At 36.6% G+C, this 17875-nt stretch overlaps 1 protein-coding gene across 1 annotated transcript in view; it reads right to left on the bottom strand.

Moving 5' to 3' along the window:
• Positions 1-17575, bottom strand: part of KIF13B (kinesin family member 13B) — a 160927-nt gene extending 143352 nt beyond the window's left edge. Inside the window, exon 1 of the mRNA XM_015812981.2 lies at positions 17483-17575. Coding sequence (XP_015668467.2) covers positions 17483-17575 — 93 coding nt within the window. The remainder of the gene's footprint in view (positions 1-17482) is intronic.
• Positions 17576-17875: the final 300 nt, after the last annotated feature.

Raw genomic sequence — 17875 nt, 5'->3', positions numbered from 1 at the left:
GGACATAGTTATACGGTCCATTTTACTTCTGTGCCTCTAGAGATTCTGAACCTACTGACGTTGTACTAGGAAATATTAAGACAAAGAAAATTATTATCATTAAATAATTAAGATGGTACCTTGGGTTTAATTTTTTGAGAGTCAAGGATCAGCAAGATGTTGGTAAGCAGGCTTTTTGTGTTTATATAGTTTTCCTTGTGCCCGTCAGCCAATCTGGCATTTCCAGATGCAGTAAAGGACACTGTCTTATTGTTGGTCCAATAGGCTTTTGTCCAGAGAATGGGAGAGGCATTCTGAAGCTATATGACCTTTAGAAAGAGGATGGTGAGAGTCATACTAAAATGCAAATGGAAAATGTCTTGAAACCACGTAATAGATGCTAAGCTCGAGAAATATTCCATGGCACTAATGGCTAAAATTCTTAAAATCTCAGTGAAATATTTGGCTATTGATTGTCAAATAGTTTCTGATGGATGAAGTGCAACTGGAAAGCGAACTACATGCTGTAGGAGCATCTTAATTAACAATGTTTCTGAAAGAGTAGTGGCCAGGTAGAAGGAGGAATTCTTTGGGTATGACTATGGTGTGATTAATATATTAGACAAGATTTATTTTATTTTTTAAAATATCTTTTCCTGCTAGATAATAGGAGAAATGGAACAGGAAAAAGACAAGGGACTAAACTCCTTGTATGTTGCAATTTCCAGCAGAAAAGAGGCTTGTCTTCTTTAAGGGCTTACAGATTCTGCAGAGATGACAAGCAAGTGATAAGGAAGGGAGTAGCACACAAAAATTAGTAACAACTACAGATTCAAAGCTATTCCAAGTATGTTTTTCTTTCTTCTGGCCTGAAGCTTAGTTTTCTGGGGATCAGCCAAGGTTAGCTAGATGCAGCCACCTGCTATGCCACCCAAGCAGGCAGAACATCCGCTTAAACAGAACTGAACATAACATGTTATTCTCGTTTCAAAATTTTAATCTCAGCCATAAAAATAGCTCAGTAAGAAGAATTAGAACTGCCTTGCTATCGACTGAAAAATTATTAGCAAATAGGGATGGCTGTCCACCATTTTACGAATTGCCTTGGCTTGAAGAATTGCCATTTCACTGGGAAGTAGTATAAAATGCAGCCGTAATCATCTCAGAAAAGTAGGTCACTGTGTACACTTGATTTCCTCTGATGGTAGGGATAGGTGCAGCCTGCACGCTCAGTTCAGTATGCTGGGGGTTTTCGGGATGTGTAAATAACTTATTTCATTCTTATTGCCTAATGCAACTGAATCTCATGGCTCACCCTAATTAACTGATTAATTTAACACTTCAAAGAGCAGAAGTACCTTGAAGAAAGCATTGCCTTATCACTGATATCATAGGCACTCAGCTATTTCCTAAAAATCTTCAGAATTAGGAGTCTTGATCCAAAGCATGCATTTGAGACCATTGTTGAACACTATATACCTTTACATTTACCACCCACAGTAGAGGGAAAGTAAGAATTCTGTCACTTTTAAACTGGGTTTTGATCTGTCATAACCCTTTGAAATAACCGAAAGACACAGGCTGCATCATATGGAGCAGAAATGGGGATAGTGATTACTGTTAGAATGTTCATCCTTCCTTAGATAATGTTATTCCCTTTCCCTTGCTCTTGGCTATTGGTGTCAGTTATTACATTTCAAGATTGTGTTATTAAGTTTTGGTAGCAAGGAAGGGGCCAAGTTACATCACATACACACCATGACATCATTGTCCTTCCAATGGCTCTTTATGCTTCATAAATTTATAATTTCTTTTTTACCTGTTTATGATATAGAAATGTTTTTAACCTGCTAATTGAACTAACAGTATAAAGTTTTAGCATATACCTAATTTCTATAAAGTTTAAGTCTTCAATTCAATTTTTCTAATAACATCCACAATAAAAATAATATTTAGTTATTATCCTGTTCTGCCATTTCCATTTGAACAAAGTTACTATTAACTGTCTACTGTCCTCTTGTCTCCATATAACAACATTAACATTGCCTTTACTTACCTTTGGCAGCCTGCTCCATCTTTCCTAAATTCTTCCTTTTCAGTACCTTTTATAGATTTAATCAAATAGTTGCTGAGCTAATTTGAATAACCCATATGTTTCCATTCTGTGTGGTTGTAATGAACTAAAGATTAGATTAGTTTCTAAATTCTGGTTAGTTGTCTAAGTTCACATCTTAGAAATTCCAGTGTTTTTCGTGACCTTTATTAAAAATTCTGATCTCTCTCTCTCTTTGTCAATCTGTATCCATCAATCCATCCATCTTGACACACATATTGAAGGGGTAAATGCTTGGTGTGTGAACATATTTTTCTTTGTGCTTGTGTGTATATGTGTGTGTCCAGAGATTCTGTAAGTCCTGTCTATAATCTGAAGGGGTATAGTTTGAGAAAAGCTGATATCTTCTTCTGCCAAGTTGAAAAGTGCAGCCTCTTTTGCAAAAATAAAAGATAATTTTTATTTCATCTTTAATTAATTATCATTATCCATAAGACATTTTTTTTTCTGGAACTGTGGTGGTGCAGTGGTTAGAATGCAGTATTGGAGGCTAACTCTGGCCACTGCCAGGAGCTCGACCCTGACTGGCTCAAGGTTGACTCAGCCTTCCATCCTTCTGAGGTCGGTAAAATGAGGACCGAGATTGTTGGGGGGCAATATACTGACTCTGTCAACCACTTAGAGCAGAGGTCCCCAACCTTGGCAACTTTAAGTCTTTTGGACTTCAACTCCCAGAATTCCTCAGCCAGCCAAGCTGGCTGAAGAATTCTGGGAGTTGAAGTCCACAAGTCTTAAAGTTACCAAGGCTGGGAGACCCCTGGCTTAGAGAGCACTGCAAAGCACTATGAAGTACTATGAAGTGGTATATAAGTCTAAGAGCTATTGCTATTCTTCTCTGTCCTCAAAATGGCACTTCTGCTGAAAGTTTGCCTAATTTCTTTGCTCGGTTTTCTAAAAAAAGATGATGAATCAAAATTACTTATTCCTTTAATCTTTTATTATTTGGAGCCAGTTTTAAGAATCTTAAAAGATTCTTCTCTGAAAGAACCGGAAGAGATTAATGGAGCTAGCTAACTTTGAAATACCCTGACTTGTCTCTGAGGAGTTCAAGGATGAGTTATGTAAATTCTTCCTGCCACTTTCTCCTGATAACAGTCCAATGAAGTGGATTAGATTGAAAGGTCTAAATGGCCCAAATTTCCTCTATGTATTTTTAACTGAGTTTAGGATTTAACCAATAGCTCTAAAATCTTAGTTCTGATACTGGAGACTCAGGAACGGCCCAAAACCAGAAGCAGTTTGGAAACATCTTTTCTGATCAACAAATATTATTAAACTATGCATTGCTCTCAAAATGTTATGCCTTTTAATAAAATGTGTTAGTTGAAAAAAGGTGCTATCAGACATCTTTTGATTTTGAATGACTATGGACTAACATGGCTACAAATCCAGGGATAGGAACTTTTTTTCTCCTTTGAACTTCATCCTTTTTGAGATAATAGTTGGAAACCACATGGTGGCTAGATCTGAATAAAACACTGGGAAGTTTGGATCAGAGCTGAAAGTCAGGTTGAATGATTTATCTTTTTTACACCCTTCTTTTTGCATAGAAGGTATAAGTTAGAAGGAAACTGAAAGAAATAAACTGAACACTCTTTTTTACTATTCACTGCCCAATAGGTATGGTTTTTTAAATTTATTTCAGGATATAGTTACAGTATGAGCACTATCAATCTATTTAGTAAAACGCAAAGATTACAATATAGATTGTTTTATTAAGACTATACTGATTGAGATGCCTTTGGCAGGATGGGCTGCATACAAGCTTGATAAATAATTACATAAATAGGCAATAAAACTTAAGCTAAATTCTTATGGTCTGTGCATTTTCTTGCTACGGGTAGTCAAAACCAGAAGGCATATAGACAACATACATTTGGACATCTTCTCTAGTCAAAAGTCATCAGATCAAAGGAGATGAAAACTCCCAAGATGCGAACAAGACTTTTATATCCTCTTGAGTAATATCTAGACTACATCCCAGAAAATTAGAAGAATCATGCTGAATAAGGCCAAAAGCCTATCAAGTTCAGTAATCTTTTCTCAATGGTCAGTATGGGTTACTAAATGCAGAACAAAGGGCACTAACACAGAAGATGCAAGCATAGGTTGGAAGAAGAGTAGATCAGGTTGATGAAAGTAACATTGCAGCATCACCATAGAGCCTCACCCCTTTTCTACATGAATTGCAATGTTATGCCTATGCCCCAAAGAAGTGGTGCTTATAGCATGTCAGTGGACATTCTGTGGGTGTTCTGACATACACCCAGAAAAACTGAGGATTGTCCCTTTAGCCAAAGAGTATAATCTTTGAACTGAAAGAAGTGAACCCTGTCCTACTTGGAAGAGGATGCTTAAACTAGCCTAAGAGAAGGAACTTTTAATTCTTCCACTCCTAAACATTTCAAACCACATTTTCATGATCAGCAATCATTGTCCATTAGCTTTTGTCATGTGTAGTGTCATTGCCATGCCGTATCCTTTCTTGCGATCACTTGAAAATAAAAATATTGACCATAATCAAAATTCATGTTTATAAACAAAGGTAATATTCTTCTTTCCTGTAAGTTCTTGGCTAAAGGGAAAGAGTAGAGTGCCTTTCTACAGAGCCAACTAACTGGGCAGAAGGCTAGCAATCTACAAAATCAACAAGAAAAAGAATCAGAGAGCATTAAACTGGATTTAGATTCTGAGTTAACAGATGCAAAAAATTACCACAGCAAATATGTAATAAGTCTCAATAAATTAGTATTTAAAAATAATAAAATCAGTTGCAATTGTGACTAGCTGCAACTTAATATGTGTATATATCTTTAAAGGATAGAAATGCTGAATCTACTATAATTCAATATTGACCTTAAGTGGGCTATAGACCAGTGGTAAAATGGCCTAAAGTGATTAAATATCTGTGCGTATTTATTGCTAGAATGCAAACAACAATCATAAAGGTATTGGAAAAAAGGAAAGTCTTATATACGTACAAAAAAAGGAAATATGCTTAAAAGTTAGTAAGGCTAATCAGCAAAAGACTAAAAATATACTAGGAGGCAAAGCAAACATTAAGTCAGCAAAGCAACATCTAAAAGCAACATTAAGTCAGCAAAGCAACATCTAAAAGCAACCCCAAGCAGTTATACCTTGAACTAAAATGACCATCAACAAAGTATCCTTCAAAAATCAGATCAACCAGTGTGGAGTTCTCCAAATGCATTGGTTATTATCAAACTGATCATACTATAGTCACATAAACTAAGTTAATAAAAATAGAAAGAACTATTTGTTCAGAAAGGGCAATTAAATCTAAGAGACCATGTCAGTCATCTAATCCAACATCCTATTCATTGTAGGAATTCATTCCAGATAGATAAGACATACAGCACCCTGAAATGAGGACCCTAACACCATTTTAGATAAACTGTTTCACTGTTTAATTTTTCACATCATCAGGAAATTCTTCCTAAAATTCAACTTGATTCTGCTTTCTTTTAATTTCAACACATTTAATTTCAATACATTGGCATTTGCCCTCTTCTCCCGACAAACTTTTAATATTTGTGGGCTCATCAGAGGATACATTTGGAGGATCTGATTGAAGGAGGCAGTGCCATATAGTATTCCAGTTTTTCTCTTGTTTATTTATCCTCAAAGACAGTGAAAAGCAGTTTAAGCCAAGATGTGTAAATGATTTATAACCCACTAATTGCTATTTATTCTATAGTGAACTCTTCTCCCCCCTCCCAGTTAGCAATCTGTTGTAAAAGTACAGAAGACAAGCAGATTTCCCTGTTAAATTCTATTAGCTCAAGGCAGTTCTAAACATGGATATTTTAGCAAATTGATATGAGCTTAAGATATGTACATACTTTGATTGCATCCACTCTTTTACATTGCCAATAACACAACCACTCATATTTGAAATTAAGAAATGGATTTACAGAATTTACTGGCCATTTTCCTCTGTCAGTCTGATGAACTGATAGCTAACTGGATCTAATGGGTGATTCTCTGACAGGTAAAATCTTTGATTTTTATCTTTTATCAACCTTTTGATCATCCATTGTGTCCTCTGCACTGGTATGGTAGGTCCCACAGTGCTTTTCTTCTTTTTCTGGGTCTCACACTCATATGCTTTCTTGAGTTGTGACCACTAAAAAATGAATCAGTTTTGAGCAGTATAAACACTGTCCAATCTAATTTAGGATCATTACCCACTCTTTCTCTGCATTAAAATTAATAGATGATTATTTTCAACAATCACTACTACTCTGTGTCCATTTCCGCTACCCCTCTCCTCTATTTTTTTCATAAAATTTATTAGCCAGCCATCTTTCTATAGGATAACTCTGGGCAGCTTATAGTCATCAAAATATGTCTATACTTATAAATTAAAAAGATTATGTTGCTAGTTGCTCAATTTGCACTTCCATGAAGCAATTGCCTGGGAAAATCCCAAGTTTATTAGAGCGAATAGCTAACCCTAAAAAAATGGAAAAAAAAATGGCAGCTACATGTCTTTTCATTTTGCCTTGCAAATTAAAACCGTAAATTATTTAAATCAAATATTAAAACCTAAGGACACCTGCGAAGGGTGAGGGTGGAGTGGGGGGGGGGACATGGGATCTGTTGTTTGATGATCAATCACCTCCACTATGCTATTCCCCCACTGGGGCCCCAAGCCAACTGGCAGAGCCATGTCTTTAGGTCCTTACGAAAGGATAAGAGGATTGAGGCTAACCGTTGTTCCAGAGGACAAGAGCAACAGCAGAGAAGGCCCACCTCCTGGAATAGTCAGGCTGAAGGGACCTGACTCTTTTAGCACAGGTGGGATGGGCCAATCCCAATTTAAACTTCTTCCTGTCAACTTCTTCAGTGTTTCAACTCTTCCCCTTTCTCAAGTATATGCATGGATGTTGGTATACGTGGAGAGGGAAGAGAAGAAGGGCCTGACCAGCAGCAAGGTGGATAGAAACAATGAGTGCACAATTGGAAGAGCTAAAGGACCAGGCTAGGGACAAATCACCATGGAGAAAATATATCTATACTGTATAGTCACCAAGAGTCAACAATGACTTAATGGAACATAATCAATCACCTTAAATATGAGAGTTTCTACATCCTTTCAAAGATTGTATGTTCCATTGTGGATGAAGATTTGTATTGGAGAAAAAAGGAATAAAGGGAGAAAAGAGCTCTGGACTCTCACAAACATAAAAATGATTTAAAAGTTGATAACTTTCAAAAGTTATCAAAGAACTTTTAAAAGAAGAAAAGTCTGAAACTCTTTTCCAGATATCTGATTCTTATATTTTTTTTTGTTATGCAAGCTTGCTTTAAAATGGTTCATGCTTCTCTGTTGATGGATGGAATTTAAAAGGCTTTTAATAGGTTTTAGTGGGGAGGGGATCAAGATTTAATTAGTAGTAGTAATAGTGGCATTTATAAATCCATTAGAGCCTTCACAATGATATATTCCTCCAATGCCCATCAGCCAAAAGAAATAAGTTCCTACCAAAAAAAGTGCTTTTATTTGAAAAGCACTTAAGGTGAGGTTTTTTTTCCCAAGATTATGCTTGCCAGGCTATAAACTTCTATTTTTCTCTTCAGCCTAAAGCTGCAGTTACTAGTCTGCAGTCTCGCGTAATTGCACGATTGCTGTCCATGGTCCTGAATGGAAAATTCTTGCCTGGTAAAGTTATTTGCAGCACTGATTCCACAGATTCCACAGTCTATTTTACTTTGGCTCTGCTCCAGTTGGCAGATCTTTGCTGGGCATGGAGAATGGAATCTCTAATGAACTAGAACTGTTCTGTGTCCAGAAAGGTTGTTTAGGAGCAGTGTGAACATGAAGATGTTTGTTGCACTGACAACACACATACACATGATTGAAATAAAAATGTGTTACCAAATTTTGTGGATGTTACATGAAAGTCAATGAGATGTTAGTATTCTTATAAGTGAGGCCATGAGATAACAGCTTTCTTAGCTGAGATCTTGAGTATTCTAAGAATGAGATTGTTACAACCTCAGGAAATTTCTGCCTGCATTTTTAAATTTAGGTTTTGAGCAACACCTATCCTGCAAAGGTTCGTAGAACCTTAACCCTAAGTCCCAATACAAGATAATAGTTGGTTTCAGACAACATGCTAACCCTTCTCCTAGTTAACAAACACAATTGCTGTCCACCTAAAATGTTCTGTTCAAACAAATATATTACAATTTATTGTGATGGTCTGGTTACTAAAACAGATTCTCACAATACATTTAACCATAATCTTTCTCAACCAATTTTAGCTTGTCATAGAATCCAAACTACTGTAACAGCTTGATCCCATAACATGCTTAATCTGGTCAGCTGACAACTGCTGTAATTTCATTGCTGGTACTTATGCCAAAACACAATTATACTGTAATTATAATGTAAGCGGTCTCAGTGTTTGTCATTCTGAATCTCTATCCTGTTTTTTTCAGAATGTGCCAAATTTTCCAACAGCATTTGCCTCAGGAAAAGACTGGCAGGCTTCATGGCATCACTAATCCCAACTCCAGAGAAGTAACAGTAGTTATAATTTGGCAACTACAGCAAATCAAGATTTAGAACTTATTGCAGGATCCAATTTGGGCTGGTCACTGGGACCAGAGGCTTTGTCTTCAGAGCTTTTGAACTCATGATTGAGCCCCCATCCTCGGGGAACTTTTCTCTCACCTGTACCGATGCAGACTGGACTCGCAACATTATCCTGGGACATATATATTCACCTTCATTTGTATAGAACTTGTGTTTTTTGATGTCAGGCTTTGGCAGTGAGAGACATAATTTTTCAATCACTTTTAATTCTAATTCTTTTTTTTGAGGATTAGAAATGCAACTTGAATTAAAACTTTAATTATTCCCACAACACAACTAACAGAAATGGGTTAGTTTAAATTTGTGCATGATTGGATTTGTTTAGGGATAAATTTAGCCTTATGGAGTTATTCAACTCTATATTCAATGTATATCATATTGGTATACCAGGACACGTTATTTTATTTTTTAGTCAGTTTTTAAAGTATATTGTGGGATCAGGGCCCAAGAGTCTCAAAATTAAACAATTCCTAGCATTAAACTAAATCATTTGACCAAATAATTTTTGGTTGGCTATTAAACCAAAAAGAACAGTATCAGATGTTTCTTTACATTTACTGTTCTACCTTGTACTGTCTTATCTATTCTTGCTAATTAGAAATGAAATATTGGTTTTCATTGTTTCCTTTTATTCAAAAATGAATATCAACCTACACTAAGAAATATCACTATTAGTACTATTAGTACTAGAAAGTTCTCATACAACTTATTTTACCAAGATTGTGCAGATGTTAATGATAACGTAATGGTACAGCAGGAGGGTCAGCCATAACAGTCAAGCTGATCCTTCCCTTCTCTTTTCATAGCCCCTTCTTTATTTCAGTTGGGACACTAGACAGATAATTATATAAGCTTTCAGGAAGCTTCCTTTTATCAGTCCCACCACCCACCCCCACCACAATTCATGACTTTTCCTTTTGCCAATGATGTTCTGGAAGCCAAGAACCTCCAGGGTTCACTTTTTTTTTATCTTCACCACCTTGGAAACAAGTATTCAAGCAGCAGCCTGTTGACCAAGCTACCAAGGTGGAACTTCTTCTCAAGAACTATGTGATTAAAGAGAAGGAAAGTTGGTGGATAAGAAAGGTTGGGTTTTCTCTATCTCGTTTTTCTAGCCATTGATAAAATGTATCTCATGTTATAAAGTATTCTGAATCTTCTCTCTCTTTCATTTTCAGTGTAAGTCTATCCATTTCTGCACAGTCCAAAATTTTCTTAATTGTCTCTTCCTCTGCTGGTAATTCTTCATCTTTCCAAGGTTGAGCAAATACAATTCTCACTGCAGTTAGTACATGTAACATTAAATATACACATTCTTTCTCATAATTTCCTACAATTATACCTAACAAAAATAATTCTGGCTTAAAATCTACATTTTCTTTAACCATATATGTATTCTTGACCAAAATCTTTTGGCTTTAGGGCATGTCCACCAAAGATGATAGTATGTGCCTGGTTTTTATCTACATTTCCAATAATTGCTAGACATATTTTTGAACATTTTTGCTAACCTCATAGGTGTTAAGTGCCATCTGTAAACATTTTATATAGGTTTTCTTTGTAAGCCACCATCTTTGTTATTTTAGAGTTTCTTTCCCAAAGGCTTTGCCAGTTTTCTAACTCTATGTTATGCCCAAAGTTTTTTGCTCATATTATCATTGTTTCTTTAACTTGTTCCTCTTCCATCTTTAAACTTAACATATAGTTATACAGTTTCTTATTCAATTTTTCATCTGATGTCAATAGTATCTGGTCAAATTCTGTCTGTTTGTTATAAAATCCAGATGTTTTAGCATCTTTTTTCATATCTCGTTTGAATTTGCAGACCACCATGATAGATCAATGCCCTGTTCTTTCAGTTCTTGTCTAGATTTTAGTTTCCTTTCAATATTCAAAATGTCTTTATATGTCACAATTTAGTTAATTAGGTTTGGGTGAACAAACACTTCCATTGTTGAAAGCCATCCAGGTATTTTCATGTAAATTTTTGCTTTTACCTTTTCCCATTCTAGTAGAAGTGCGTTTCTTCTATAGTGGTTTTGAAAATATCTATGTATTTTATTCTTCCATATTTATACTATAGGAAGGCATGCTATCCAAGTTGTAGGTCATGCCCCTCTAGGTATAGTAATCTTTTATGTCTAAGAGTTATCCATTCTTTTAACCATGTTGATATAGATGTTTGATAATATAAAGCCCAATCTGGCAGCCCAAATCCTCCATTTTCTTTCGCTTCTTGTAGCATATTCAATCTAATTCTGGCTTTTTTCCTTTGCCAAACAAATTTCAAGATCAATGTATTTAATTCATCAAAGAATTTTTCCCCCAGTTTTATAGGTATTGTTTGAAATAAAAAGAGTATTTTTGGTAAAATATTCATCTTCACCATTGCTATTCTCCCTAGCATTGAAAATTGTAGATTTTCCCATTTTTCCAAGTCTAGTTTTATTTGTTTTAATAATTTTACATAGTTGTCTTCTATTATTGTTGCACATCTTGCTGTTAAATATATCCCCAAGTATTTCACTTTCTTAACTATTTGAAGATACTTTAATATTAGTAAGCTAAATATTGGAACCCAGACAACATGTCGCTGATAAAATATTAAGGATTTATGATTATACAAAAATAATAAAATATTGTTTTTTAAAAAAAGAAAGGTTGGGTTTTGCAAATATTTTATGGCCATATTCAATGCATTTTATAAACCTGCCTTTCCTATCTTTCCCCCTCAAGTGTACTGGGCTAGAGTTGCCAGAATGAGTTTTAGCCTAATACATTTGGAAGGCACAAGTATGGAAATAGAGAAAAGTTTACATTTTAAAAAATCATAGACTATTTCATGAAACCATAGTGCATTTGCTTAAAGGAAACTTTGATGGTCACTGAGTTTTGTTATCTTCTTAATTATTCACCATTGTTTCTTCCAGTTTCAAAATGGAAAATTGATCCCATATCCAGATATTTGAAGTGGGATTTCCTGAGCACAGGTTGAAAAAAGTAGACCTGTATAAGCATGATTAAGTTCACAAGAATTCAGCTGTTTTGTTTTGTTCTTGTTTTGTTTTGCTCTGCTCTGCTTCTGAGAAAACCTTCAAAATAAATGTTTCTAGGGAAGTCTGCAACACCAATAAAAGAGGAAAATAAATACAATAAAGAATAAAGAAGGCTGGTTAATAGTAGGTTACGCACTGGATCAAATCTCAACAGAGAATTCTTTGGATAATAAGAAATTCCTCTCCTACATGCAGCTTTTCAATAAGCAGACAAACACAAGTGCTTTGGGCACTAAAGTATTCAAAGCAATTCCTAGAACAGTAATTCTTATGGCAGCCCAGCACTCTTGGCATAATAGCTTCATCCCATCTTGACCATCTGTATCGGGTGCTCTGATTCCCAAGCCCAGTGTGTTGTCAGCTTACTTTTCATATCTCTTCTTGTGAACAGATTTTTAGGACAATCTGCCAAGCCATTTTCAGATGTAGATCTTCAAATTTTATTTTTGAAAGGTTAAAATTCAGTGGTAAAGAGAGCATATGGGGGGCGGGAAAAAGGACAGACACTGTTTTTTTTAAAAACAAACTATTTATTTATGATCGTTAAAAACAGATGAATAATAAACATTTGATACCAAGTTTAGCATTCCAAGAAAACACATAAACTCCACTTGATTAAATATGAGCTGGAGGTGAATGGATAGCACTGTACTAAACCAAGGCTCAGCCTGAGAATTTTTCAGCCATAGCCTTAGACTAATAGGAAACTGATGATTCTTTCTTCGTTTTCCGGAAATATGTCTAATGCTTTTTGAAAGCCGTGTACATGAGCAACTCAGGCCTGGGAAGCCCAATTAAATAAAAACAGATGGCAGAACCCATGCAAGTTACTCCTGATTAATCACAAAGGGTCCTCTTCACCTTTGGGATTAGCCAGGAAGACAGTTCAGGCCATTGTGGAAAATGTTATCTGGGCAGGTGAATCCTAGATCCAGCTGCCACTGCAAAGATCCTGGCCAGTGTAGGTAGGGCCTGGAAAGATCCCTGCTGGAGTACTTAGGTCTCAGAAGTTGCTCATCAATATTAGACTTTGATGCTTGCCTTAATGGATGACACTTCCATATCAGAACCTTTTGCTGTAAAATGGGCTGACTATCACAGTACTGCCATAGAATTTGGCTCTAAAACCACCTCAAAAAGCGACTCTCAACTGTATAGCATATGCAAGAAAAAAATGAGAAAATGTCTGTTAAAAGTCATCGGTTTGGAAAATAAACATGACCTCAGTCAACCAAGACAGTAGAACTTTGACTATCAAATATTGGACAACAAATCAGAAGAAGACCACCATTTTGTGCCCTGGCAATTAGCTTTCCAGGGATATCTGGTTTGTTAATATAGAAAGCAGGATGCTGGAGGAATGTTGTTTGATGGCAATATATCAAAATTAAAGTTCTTTTCTCAAACCTTAGAAATAAACTATTTTCTGATCCAATCCAAGCTTATATTTTAATTCAGGACAAAAGAAGTAATATTTATGATAATGAAGGGTAAAATGGCTAAAAACTGAGGCCTTTTCATCTGTAATGACAACTGAGAAAATACATTCATGACAATCCAGCTTTAAAGGAAAGATACTTTTCAAGACATTGTATTGATGTCCACCTACTTAGTTTGCTTTAGCTCCCTGCTGCAAATGTCAGAATTTGAGTACAAGAAGCCAGCATTAACAATGCCTTCCCTACTCTTGAATCAAGCTATTAAGATTAGTTTGCGGCCCAGTGCTGCATTCACATATGACCTGAATCTTAGATTTTTAAAAAATCCCACTGTATTGAACAAGCACAGGAAATGGTTTCCACTCACTCTGCTGACCTTGGAACCTCATGCATAAATCAAGGAAGACTTACCAAATGAGCTAAAATTAAGGAAGAGTTTGAATCTTCAACCAGAACCTGGTGTTTGCTGAGTGAAATTTACTTTAGCCAATCTCCATGGAATTTAGGAAATCCTGTGAAACATTTGTCTCAATAACATTGTGATTTGTTTAGATATCATATGGCTGTTGATGATTTCTGGGTAACCAATTTTTATCTGATGTTATTTTATTGTATCTTTTTTAGTTCATGCTCATTGATGAGAACTTCAGTGTTTTGAGTTTGAAAAATTATAAATCTCAATGGCTCCTTTCTAGCCATGTCAGACTCTTCAGGATGTTGAAGGTAGAAATAAGTAAATGTAAATCATCTGTAAGAAGAATCAGGCAAAATTCTGCAATTTGGATCACTTTTTGATCACAAAACCTTAAATATGTATACACTTAACACACATATTCAGAATTAAATGTCCTTGAATTTAATAAAATTTACCCTACAGATGAACCTTCAATCCTTAAGTAAAACTTAAGTAAACTTAGAAGTAAAACTCACTGAATTCAGTATGGATGTAATTCTGAATATGGACGTATATCATCTAGCTATGACTATGCATTCAATGCAGCCTTGCTCTGAAACATGGTAGTCTCCGTTCAATCAGATTGCATTAGGCTGAATTGTTGGTGCCCTCCGCCCCCTGCTTTCAAAGGATATCTGTGACGTGGAAGCAAGATTGCAGGGCCATCATGCAACATTAAATGATCTGATCTGAAGATGAATCTAAATATATTTTGTTGGATACAAACCCATTTGATCCCCAGTGCAAGGCAGGCTGCATGCACATGTTTACTAAGTTATTGCACAGTGGTTAAGCTGCAGCAAATGAGGGGACTAAGATGTCGCTGATAATTCTACATTGCATGCAGATGGCCCCAAATTCAAATGCCCGCATTTCTAGTTAAAACGCTCAGCGGCGGCGGGTGATGGAAAAAAAACACCTTTCTCTGCATGAGTCTTTGAAAAGTCATTCCCAGGCAGAACAGACAGGCCTGAGTCAAAGGGATAAACAGTGTAACCTGGGATAAAGTATCTTTCTGGCTGACTCAAAGTCTAAAAAGGCAACTCAGTTGAAAAATGTTGAATGTTAAGGTCCTGTCTAAAGAAAGAAGAAAAAAACGGAATGGATGTGAAAAATATGGCTCTTTCTATGGCGTTGGAAGATGTGTAGAGATACAGTGACATATTTCTAATGGTATATACATACATCCAAGCAGTGTGTGTGTGTGTGTGTGTGTGTGTGTGTATACCCTTTTAATAGGAAATTCTAGAGTAAGAGTATAATCTACTAGTGCATTCTCTTGGGGAGTAGAAACTTTAAATCAGTTAAATCAGTGGCTGCCTTAAACAGACTGTAGAAACATGAAATAAAAAAAAGAAAAGCCTTCTAATTTTATCCAAACCCGATTCAATTGTTCTTTCCTTGTCCTATAGGAGCCATAAAAAAGTAGGGAGGGAGTTCACAAACCAGACCTTCTGTGGAAGGCAACTTCCTTTTTTTCCTTCTTCTTCCTCATCCAGGCTTTGTCTTACCAAGTCTCTTTTGCTTCATGTCCCTGAGCAATTTTTCACCCCCTATTTACAAGGAGCCAGCTTATGCCTTTCCGTCATCTTTATATCCCCCTCCTTTTTCATTCCTTTTGGCTCAATAGATTATGTAGTTATTGATACCCTCCCTTCTTTCCTTGGCTGGATGGTGGGGGAGGAAGGGGAGGGCTCTGTAGCAAATTAAATAGAGGGTGGGGGTCATTTCTGGAGGGTAATTGGTCCCATTATTGGAAATGCTGGGGCAGCTGCTGGGGGTGAGGAGATTGTGAGGAGGGATCTATATTACCATACAAAGGAAACAAATGAGTATGTTTTTACCAAACAGACTGACATCTCCCCCCCCTCCCGCCTCATGCATACATACATATATACATACATATATGGAGGTAGCCCTTTCCTTCCAATTTATTTTTCCCCTCTTTTTAAAGTCAGAAATGAGAAGAAAGCATATAGTGACCTTCTGAGAAACACACACACACACACACATGTATATATATATATATATATACACACACACACACACACACACACACTAACACTCCATTCTGAGAACTCACCTGCGTTCTTATGGTTTATTTTATGTTGATCTGAAATAATTAAAATGCTGTTTCTCTCTTTTGATCTCTAGCATACTCTGAATATTCTGATTGACCCCATTCCACTGAAAAACAAATGCCAGTTAAAAAAAAAGATATTTGTTTTTGCGGTAGAACCATCTACAGCAGTACTGTGGGTGTGCAAGAGAAAGATCATTTGCTAGAAAAGCTCAATTAATATTTCAAACATCTTTTTTTAAAAAAAAAAAAGTTGCAGAAGCAATAGCATTATGTGCTGTTTATGGAATCAGGCAGAACCCATATACAGTATATTACTTCTGCAATGGAGGACTGCATTTTTACATTTCACACTAGCATATAATTCTATCCCAGCACAGCACAGTGCTAAATCACATTTAAAGGTTAGGGATGGCAGTTATGTAAGTATGTATAATTTCTTTTATTGTTATATTTGAAACTAATAAATGCTGTAATTATTCTCTCATCCTAGTATCTATGAAATTTGGCCGTTGATTGTGATACAATGATACAATTTCATTTCCATCATCACTATCACTCTAATATGCATACATATAGGCATAGATATTCAGTGTGTAATGGAACCAGTTGTCTCATTGCTTTAAATGATTTACTATTATATTTAATTCCCTATTTGCAAATACTAGAAGTATTTGTCTCTGGCTCCCCTGTGTTCTGACTTAGTAGTTTTATATGTATTCTATATACAATAAGCTAAATATTCATTTATTTAGAGTATGATTAGAAATACATATTTATACATCTATAACATCTGTCAGAATACTTATCTATGTCTCTTTCAGGTATTCCCACATCTACTGCGTATGAATGAAGTATACGATTTTGTATAAGGCAGTGACATATAAATAGATACTATAAATAATTCATCTCTTCATCCATCCGGCCATTACAGTATCTGTTCTTGGTTGTAAAGGATCTCTTTTTCTTTTTCCATTGTGTATATGCTACTGCATCATATCTAAAATATTAATTTTGGCTTCAAATTTAATCCTAAGGGGATTTATTTTTGTGCAGGATTTGCTGTCCTTTGCAAAATAACCAGGGCTGGGGGGTGGGGGCATGGGAGCGGGGGTGCTGTGGAAGAGTTTCTAGCAAGGGCAACAATATGCTTGCTTTAATTGTCATCTATTCCTGGCTCATTGGAGTAGATATCATTAAGAATGGAGTGATGCTCTGCATTAATAGGCATATCTGGAGATATGGGCACACGGAATCTGATTATTATTGCTATCATTAAATGCCCAACAATATATCATCACAAGTGTTTATTTTTTTTTTAAAAAGCCAATAAACCTATACTCTATCATAATGTCTCAGGCATATTAGATTTGTTCTCCCATCCTCCACCTCATTGCAGCAATTTTAAGTAGGGAGGCCATCATTCCAGATTTAAAATATCATGCAGGGGATTGCTAACTGAGAGGCAGAAAGAACCAGGGAATATCCTGCGGGCACACTTCCTTGAGAGCAAGGCTTTCCAGCTCAGTTGGAGCTTGCATCTAAGTAAACATGTGCAGCAAATCTGTACCGCAGTTGCCAATGAAAAGGGGGTGGGGGGTGGGAGAGAGTGCAGGGAAAGGGTGGGGGTGGGCTTTGGGCCCCAAATCGTCCGACTTTTATATACCCACTCCTCATTAAATCCTGTTTATGTCCTACGATAGGGGAGGAAGGGGCCTATGGTGCATCACACTTACCTGGGATTCAAGGAGGAATTCTTTCTGAGGATGCAGGTCTAGGCTGGGGCTATTGACATCCAAGTACCAACCTTTGGCCAAATTGCGCCCCATTGTGCATCATCCACACACACTCCCAGTTCCTATCCCATCCTTCCCTGCAGTTCTCCACCCCCCCCAGCATTTTCCCCCCTTCCCGGCCGGCCCGAAGTTTTTCCAGCCTCGTTCTTAGCATTCACCGCGTGCCTTAATTGTATGGACATTTAAATCAAGGTCCGCTGTGAACACGCAGAGAGGGGCCTTTGCCAGCAGCCGCTGGTCCTGATGCTGACCAGGGTGGGTGGTGGGAGAAAAAGAGAGAAGGACCCATTCCTTCCTGGCAAGGCGTGGGCGTGTAGAGAGAGGGAGGGGGGG

This window comes from Protobothrops mucrosquamatus, unplaced genomic scaffold (genome assembly GCF_001527695.2).
Source record: "Protobothrops mucrosquamatus isolate PMUCROS unplaced genomic scaffold, P.Mucros_1.0 scaffold125, whole genome shotgun sequence".
Lineage (NCBI taxonomy): Eukaryota > Metazoa > Chordata > Lepidosauria > Squamata > Viperidae > Protobothrops > Protobothrops mucrosquamatus.
This window is presented reverse-complemented; position numbering and strand designations above follow the sequence as displayed.